This window comes from Oncorhynchus mykiss, chromosome 22 (genome assembly GCF_057628025.1).
Source record: "Oncorhynchus mykiss isolate SJ-2025 chromosome 22, ASM5762802v1, whole genome shotgun sequence".
In the NCBI taxonomy this organism is placed as follows: Eukaryota; Metazoa; Chordata; class Actinopteri; order Salmoniformes; family Salmonidae; genus Oncorhynchus; species Oncorhynchus mykiss.
In genome coordinates, this window is record NC_143043.1 from 16,905,729 (window position 1) to 16,914,794 (window position 9,066).

The following is a 9,066-nucleotide window of genomic DNA, read 5'->3' on the forward strand; positions in this document are numbered from 1 at the left end:
GACCGCCACAGGAAAGGAAGACCCAGAGTTACCTCTGCTGCAGAGAAATAAAACACCAGTAAATGACACCAATAAGAAGAAGAGACTTGCTTGGGCCAAGAAACACGAGTAATGGACATTAACCGGTGGAAATCTGTCCTTTGGTCTGATGGGTCTAAATTTGAGATTTTTGGTTCCAACCGTCGTGTCTGTGTGAGATGCAGAGTAGGTGAACAGATTATCGCCGCATGTGTGGTTCTCACCGTGAAGCAAGCTGGAGGTTGTGTGATGGTGTTTTGCTGGTGACACTGTGTGAATTATTTAGAATTCAAGGCACACTTAACCAGCATGGCTACCACAGCATTCTGCAGCAATATGCTATCCCATCTGTTTGCACTTAGTGGGACTATCATTTGTTTTTCAACAGGACAATGACCCAAAACACACCTCCAGGCTGTGTAAGGGCTATTTGACCAAGGAGAGTGATGTGCTGCATCAGATGACCTGGCCTCCACAATCACCCAACCTCCATCCAAATGAGATGATTTGGGATGAGTTGAACTGCAGAGTGGAGGAAAAGCAGCCAACAATTGCTCAGCATGTGGGAACTCCTTCAAGACTGTTGAAGAGAATTCCAGGTGAAACTGGTTGAGAGAATGCCACGCGTGTGCAAAGCTGTCAAAGGCAGAGTGGCTACTTTGAAGAATCTCACATTTAAAATATGTTGGTTACTACATGATTCCATGTGTTATTTCATAGTTGATGTATTCACTATTATTCTACAATGTAGAAAATATTACAAATAAAGAAAAACCCTTGAATAAGTAGCTGTGTCCAAACTTTTGACTGGTACTGTACAATGTATTTTATTCAGCTGCCAACACAAGGGAAGTATCTAGCTACAAATGCATCACATCTTATCCTGAAAAAGAAAGGGTCGACCTGCCTCTGAAATCGCCAAGCAATGACAGATTAATGGGCTAATAGTTAGACTTTAGTCTGTTTTAATGATCTACTTTAGCGCAGTATAAGTTATCTTAATTGAAGTTAAGTGAAAGCAATTGAGAATATGTTTAAAATCCACTGTGGCTGCAGAAGGCTTCAATACATGAACGATTAACAATGGCCATCATCATAACTCCTGGCACCACATTATCCTTGTTGAAAGAATAATACACAGGAAAGGAATTAGTCAGAAAATGACTGACATGGACACTGGTGAATGATAATACAGAGAATAAAAGACGGTAGCCAATTGGGTTTAAGAAGAACGGCGGGATTTCCTGTACGTGACTCTTGCAGGCCCCACCCTTTGCGTTTTCCGCACAGTCAATCAAAATAGAAAAAAATTGACTAGAATCACCGTTTTCAGCTTCCCTTCGATTAATGTAATCATGTTTGGCGTGTGATAATACCGGGATTCTGCGAATTTAAATAATTCACGTAATGACTGGTATGTAATATTCAATCTAACATCGGTATGTCTGTGCACCCTTTAGCTAAGCTAATGTTAGCTAACTAACTGGCTAATCTTTTTCAACAGTTTAGCCAACAGTAAACGTTAGCCTGCATGCTAGCAACAACAATTATCACAAAGCTATGTATGATTCGTAGCTAAATGGCTTCAGTTTGATCATCAACTCCACACCGCAAATGTAACGAAGGTCAGTCCAGCTTGAAGTGTATAACGTTAGTGGAATAACTACAAACCAATGTGCTGCCCTTTTCCGTGTGGAGATTGAACTTAACTTGTTTTGCTCCGATTCCTTCTTTCCGTGCCATGTAGCCCCAGAGCAGCCAGTGAAACAAGAGGAAATGGCTGCCTTGGACAGCTGTCAACGCGAGTTTCTGCAGCAAGACGGTGGCACAGGAGATCAGGTACTATTTAGAAATTGCCCCTTGTAGTTCTCGGTCAGGGTTTCAGTAAGTGCTTTGTGAAGTTCACACGTTTTAAAATTTGTAGTAAAAGTCGAACTTCCTGTGTGGCTCCGGGACTAACGGCCACCCACTTTCTTCGTTTTAAACCCGCCCATTGTGGGTAGGACACTCAGCCATCACCGCTCGCTCTGCTGGCAGCTACCTGCAGCAAGATCGGGTCGCCATCGTCAGAGAGGGATAACGGTGCTGCCGCTGTAGTGGTAAGTCACCACCACTGGCTCTGCTAGAATGTATGTAATCGACCCAAAAAGGAATCTATATTTTTTTGTAATAGAACGCGAGTGGTGTTGGCAGAGCTGTAGTTCAGTGCTGTAGTGCTGTTGTGAATGAGATATTCCCAAAAGGTACTCATGCAGTGTGCTCCTATTTTGATCACACACTAGAAATTAGGGTTCTCATGCACCTTCTCTAGACAAACATGGAATCTGGTCAAGAAACGCCTCTAAATCAGTCTTCACATTTGTTGCTAAATCGTGTGAACAAGCAGCACCAAAACTCATAGCGTTTGTGGTTTTTATGCATTCAGTGTATAAATGATATATTTTACATTTTCTTGAATAATAACAGTTAATGCCATGTCTTTTCCAACTGGCTAGATTTCTGAATACAATAACTATTTGGCTTGCAGTCAACATTTCACTGCTATGTCTAACATTAACATTACATAATCACAACATTGCAATCTGCATCTTGACGATGCATCTTCTAGGCTAATTAATTGTTTTATTCACCAAAACAATATTTTTTTTCATCCACAGACTACAAACCTAACATCCATCCAGTTAACAGGGAACCCAGATAGATGGGAGGTTTTGACCCCCACAACAACAGTGAACGAGGAACCTGGCGCGGTCCATATCCAGACTCAGCGGATTATGACATCAAACGGACAGTATGTTCTTCCTCTCCAGAACCTTCAGAGCCAACCGATCTTTGTGACATCAGGAAGCGACGCCTCCGCCAACGCAGTGCCTAACATTCAGTACATTCAGACAGCTGATGGACAGCAACTAAGCTTCTCCACCTCCTGTGTGGAGGGGGCCACTCTGAGCCAAGATGCCACAGGGCAGATCCAGATTTTGCCTGACGGAACTCAAACTATAAGTGTGACAGGGGCTGGAGACATCCTTACTAACAACCAAAACCTCATATCACAGACTGGTCATGTCCAGCAGATCCAGGGTGTTTCTATCGGCAGCTCCACCTTTAACAACCAGGGACAGGTTGTCACAAATGTGCCTATGGGGTTGCCAGGGAACATCACCTTTGTCCCCATTAACAGTGTGGACTTGGACTCTCTGGGCCTCTCTGGTGCTCAGACTATAGCAACAGGGGTCACTTCTGATGGCCAGCTAATCATGACCAGTCAGCCTGTAGACAGTTCTGAGAGTTTGGAGAAGACAGCTGACCAGCTCTCGCAAACTCTATCTGTAAATGACTCGAATGCTAACTCAGAAATGTATCTACCAACATCCTCGGCCCAGCTGCCTGAGAGCATAGATGAGCCGGGTGTTCTGACCCAAGCCACAGAGCAGACAGATCCCTCTGGTCTCCAGGAGGGCTACATTCATCAGAACCATGTTCAGAACATCCAGGTCTCCTCAGGCCAGTCCATCATCCAGCTGCAGCAAGTGCCGGTCCAGACCAGTGATGGTCAGGTGGTGCAGGCAGGAGGGGGGCAGAACGTGCAGCTCTTCAACCCAGGGACCTTCATCATCCAGGCCCAGACCGTCACTCCCTCAGGCCAGATCCAGTGGCAGACCTTTCAGGTGCAGGGGGTCCAGAACCTGCAGAACATCCAGCTGCCCACCAACCCAGCCCAGCAGATCACCCTGGCCCCATTGCAGGCCCTGTCTCTGGGCCAGGGAGGAGCGCAACAGATCCCCAACCTGCAGACTGTGACTGTTAACTCTTTGGCCCAGACAGGCATTCATTTCCAACAGGCAGAGGACACCGACAGCCCTGGAGGTACAGTCTCCTCCTCCATCATCAATAAGACATGCCCACCATGATAGTGTAGAACACTTGGTTGTATGTAGGAAACCATGGGGTTCTGGGAAAAAAAGCTAATCCGCAGGAAGCACAATTTACAGTATCGAGTCACCTGACAGGAGCCTCCTGAGTCGACAGGCATTATTTATGCTGTTGAAGATTATTGTCACGTTGTGTTTTTGTAGGAAAATAATTTTCTAACTTGTAAACGTACACACATTTACCAATATAACACTAAACTTAGCAGGTCTTTAAACAATTGTCTGACCATGTAATTAAGATTATTTCATAGATCTGTGAGATATGCAAGCATATTATAACTTATTTGAAGATTTAAAGGGAGTGTAAATTATCAAGTGTTTTTTTTCTTCAAGCTATCCATCCACACATTGTCAAGTTTGAACAGGGGTTTCGAATTTGTTCATAGCCAAACTGTCACAATCTTTTTTTAAAGCATTTAGCGAAGAAGCACTTTTCGCTGTAGCTTTTGCAGGCCATTTAGCATGCAATTGTTAATGCTTGTGGTCATATTGATGTGTGGATTGATTGGTCTCCCTCCAGATATCCAGATAAAGGAGGAGCCGGACTCAGAGAACTGGCAGCTGGGCAGTGACTCCACTCTGAACACCAGTGACTTGTCCCACCTGCGGGTCAGGCTAGTGGACGAGGAGGACCAGCTCGACGAGGGGGGCAAGAGGCTACGAAGGGTGGCCTGCACCTGCCCCAACTGCAAAGAGGCTGGAGGGAGGTGAGTGAGTTCATACTGTACTCTGTTTTAATGGGCTACGATTAGAGTGGCTTATGGTGGTCAGAAATCACTGGATGGAATCTTCCCTTTACTAATGATGTTTCAATTATAAGGGTATGAATGGGAAACATAAATATGTTTTCCCCCTCAATCTAACACAGTCCTACTGTAAAAAAAAAAATTTTCAAAATCATCTTCCGTTAGCCCCCTGAAAGTCTTGATTGTTGACCCGGTCACCAGCATTGGCACGCAAGGGCCAAATAAACCCCAGAGCAAGTTCAGGTCTATTTAGCTATAAGTACAGTATATGAATGTGTTTCTTTGATATATTAGTGTGTTTTTATGTGTTCTCAGAGGATCCAATATGGGCAAGAAGAAGCAGCACATCTGTCACATTCCGGGCTGTGGGAAGGTGTACGGGAAGACATCCCACCTGCGAGCGCACCTGCGCTGGCACTCAGGGGAGCGGCCCTTCGTCTGCAGCTGGATGTACTGTGGGAAGAGGTTCACGCGTAGCGACGAACTGCAGAGACACCGGAGAACACACACAGGTGCACTCTCACTCACGTCAACATTTGCATTACATTTTTCGTTTGAAATATATAATTTAGTACATTAGCATTAGTCCCACAATACAGATTACATAATGAGTTCATAGTAGTATTTTAGAAGTGATAGACAGTGAACAAAAATATAAATGCAAACATGCAACAATTTTAAAGTTTTTACTGAGTTACAGTTCATATAAGAAAATCCATCAATTGAAATAAATAAATTAGGCCCTAATCTATAGATTTCACATGACTGGGAATACAGATATGCATCTGTTGGTCACAGATACCTTAAAAAAATTGTGTACACTTCCTTGCAACATGGGGCCGTGCATTATCGTTCTGTAACATGAGGTGATGGTGGCGGATGAATGGAACGACAATGGGCCTCAGGATCTCATTGCTGTATCTCTGTGCATTCAAATTGCCATTGATTTTTATATGCAATTGTGTTCGTTGTCCATAGCTTATGGCTGCCCGTACCATAACCCCACCGCCACCTTGGGGCACTATGTTAACATTGACGTCAACAAACCGCACGCCCGCAACGCCGTACAGCGTTGAAGGTGGCTTAAGGTAGAGAAATTAACATAAAATTCTCTGGCAACAGCTCTGGTGGACATTCCTGCAGTAAGCATGCCAATTGCCCGCTCCCCCAACTTGAGACAGCTGTGGCATTGTGTTGTGTGACACAACTGCACATTATAATGGCCTTTTATTGTCCCCAGCACAAGGTGCACCAGTGTAATGATCATGCTGTTTAATCAGCTTCTTGATATGCCACACCAGCCAGGTGGATGGATTATCTTGGCAAAGGGGAAAGGCTCGCTAACAGGGACGTAAACAAATTTGAGCGAAATAAGCTTTTTGTTCGTATGGAAAAATGTTGGAATCTTTTATTTCAGATCATGAAACATGGGACCAAAACCTTACATGTTGCGTTTATATTTTTGTTCAGTGTGGTCTGTCCGACTATTAACCCTTGTTTGGTCTCTCTGTGACAGGGGAGAAGAAGTTTGTTTGCCCGGAGTGTTCCAAGCGCTTTATGCGGAGCGACCACCTGGCCAAGCACATTAAAACGCACTTGAACAAGAAAGGAGTCATGAACTCTGTGAGCAGCGCGGTGGTGGCCTCCATGGAGTCTGCGGGTTCGTCAGACAGCATCATCACGGCTGGCGGCACCACCCTCATCCTCACCAACATCCAGCAGGGCTCCAGTAACGCCCAGGACATTCTGGCCAACGCTGAGATCCCCCTGCAGCTAGTCACCGTAGCAGCCGGAGAAGTCTTAGCGATGGCCGAGTCACAGTGACACTCATTAACGCTTCATGAACTTCTTCATCGCTAATGTTCCCTGCTTGTTTTTATTTTTATTTTTTATATATACATACATGAATATATATTATATTTTTAAGAAGAATGATAGCATTAAATGTGGTTCCAATACATACCCACTAAAATGCCTTATTTTGTATCATATTGTGGAGTTGAAAAGGTGGAACGGCGTGTGGTTTTTAAGATACTGTTAATTACTTCAAGGTTTGAGTTAAATGTGTATAAAAAATATTGGTACAGAAATGAAGTGATTGGATATTAGGTCTGTCAGATTCCTTTAAGCAAAACATTTAGTTAACATTGAGTGTGACTCCTGTTATTTTCCTGAAGTAAGTTCTTTCTTACGTCCAGACGTGTCATCATGTAAATGTTGTAATGTAATTGAACTTTTTTTTGTCATATGCAGTTCTTAATTTTTTTTGTACTTCTTGATTAGTTATTTGTGCTTGCCTAAAACTCAGCGTCCCCCCCCCCCCGCTCAGTTGCATCCTGAATAACTTTGCAGGTGGCAAAAAGGAAACAATCTTCTATTTAAAATGCTGTATAATTCCTATTCAACAACCACAATTGATGTAATATGCATTTCTTGCAAATCAAGTGTTTTGAGTGTTGCAGCTCTTCTATATTAGGCTTTGCATAGTAAACTGGTTTTGTGGTATCTCAAGGTCCAACATCTTTAAAAGTTTTTTTTAAACGTGTATAGTGTAATATTCATGTGTTTCTTTTGAAAAAATAATTTCTAAATGATTCTCAATTTAAACAAAATAGATGAGTCATTTACATGAGAGAGAAAAAAGCCATGCTTAGGGGTTAAATTGCCAAATTTGACTAATCTCAGGGTGACTTGGTCATGCAGTGCTGTCAGTTTGCACGGTAGAACAATCCTCCGCTGTGGTCGCTAGGGCTGCTATGGGGTGTTGTGTAGAGATGTGTTATTCCATGGACCAAAAGCCAAGGTGAATTATGCTGTCGCCATGTTACCTATGCTCTTTGAACTGAGTGTGTCAGTCTTTAAATGACAACAACCCCCCTTACTTTTATGTAATAGTTAGGTAAAAAGATGCATTCTGTGTCTGCGCCTCAATCAATCAGTCCTCTTAAAACAGAAATGAAATGGTGTCACTGTGTAGGTCGGTACTCTTTTAATAGCACTGTTCTCTTCACCTGCAATTTGTTAATGATCTTTTTGTATGAAACTCTTCGTACACTGCCCATGGAACTGTGTTGGTTATGCTCTTTCAGCACTGTCAGTTTAGTATACATGTTTCTGTCTCTGTCTTATTTCTTTTAATTGAAATGGGTTTCGAGTCCCTTTTCTGTGGTAATATATCTCCGTATCTAGGTTTTTATTCAGATTATGAAATGTAAGATTGAAGAACGTGAATTGTGTGCATTGTGTCTGCTGCCGGGATTGTTTGTTGTGACGTTCTGGAATATATTTTCAACTCATAAGGCCCCCAGTGGCTTTAAGCCCACCGTCATGTAATTGAAATGTACTATACCTTGTGTGGTCATGAACAAAACACTGTTATACCTCACAGATTCACATTTAGAAGTGATCATGACATTTTTACAATCTCAGAAAGTTTCAATCTGGATGTTTGTCATGTTATAAATCCTTGGTTCATTATGAACATTTTGTAACATTTGGTATTCATTTCACATATTTTATTCTGTTTTGTTTTCAAAAAGCGCAAAACAATTGTACAAGGTCCACTTTTTGTGCACAGCATATTATTTCATACTAAAATGACTAAACATTACCTGCTAGTAAGTTGTCGTGTTATTATTCTACTATTATATTATTATAATATCTTGTACTATGAAACGGCAATCTGATTGGTCAAAAATGCGTTCCAGTCGTAGTCCAGGTATTACCACTGCATCCAAGTGGCATAATCATATTGAAACCAGAAATTCAGTATTTGTGAAATAATGTTATTGGAGTAGTGCCACAAGAGTTGTCAGTTCTCATAGATTTTTCTGCACATTGTCATTGGACTTCTTAGCGTGTTGGCACCTCTCTCTCTGTTTGGCTGTCCAGTCCAGTAGATGTCACTGCAGCCAAAGGAGCAGGAGGGGAGACAAACTGACCTTCTGACCCTCCTAGACCCCCCTGCGGTTTCACTCATCTAGCCACTGAAGCCAACAGGAGGTAAAACATGGTTCATTTAATGTTCATGAATAGGCCTTTCCGGGTATATGAATTTCTGTTTCAGGACGAACATGATCTGTAGATGACTTCAACTCTTTAGAATAGTGTGATTCCTCACAAAACCCAGGACACGAGTCCTGAGTAAGGCCAAAATGTAATAAATATGCCAACTTGTATTACTTATTTCTCCGGCTTTTAGATACAAATGTCAAAATATGTCCAAAATCCTTTCTTCAAAGGACTTTTCTATGGATTACATTTTGTGAAAATCCCCCAAATCATAGTATTTTCTTGTCTGGGTTTCGTGAGAAATCACTCTATAATAGGCTAGATGTATATGTTATATTTTTTGCCTACAAATTTATGAA

General features: G+C 42.3%; 1 protein-coding gene across 7 annotated transcripts; it reads left to right on the top strand.

Moving 5' to 3' along the window:
• The first annotated feature begins 1,254 nt into the window (after positions 1 to 1,254).
• Positions 1,255 to 8,313, top strand: LOC110501446 (transcription factor Sp3). 7 transcript variants are annotated; one of them, XM_021579014.3, is made up of 8 exons: positions 1,263 to 1,432; positions 1,523 to 1,643; positions 1,766 to 1,857; positions 2,022 to 2,117; positions 2,676 to 3,885; positions 4,471 to 4,657; positions 5,012 to 5,208; positions 6,213 to 8,313. In XM_021579014.3, the coding sequence occupies exons 3-8, from the start codon at positions 1,795 to 1,797 to the stop codon at positions 6,518 to 6,520; spliced, it is 2,061 nt and encodes a 686-aa protein (XP_021434689.1). In that variant the 5' UTR covers positions 1,263 to 1,432; positions 1,523 to 1,643; positions 1,766 to 1,794; the 3' UTR covers positions 6,521 to 8,313. The 7 variants fall into 7 exon arrangements, with proteins under 7 accessions (XP_021434692.1, XP_021434689.1, XP_021434687.1 ...); XM_021579016.3 differs by having other exon boundaries at positions 1,265 to 1,432; positions 2,031 to 2,117; XM_021579012.3 differs by lacking the exon at positions 1,523 to 1,643.
• Positions 8,314 to 9,066: the final 753 nt, after the last annotated feature.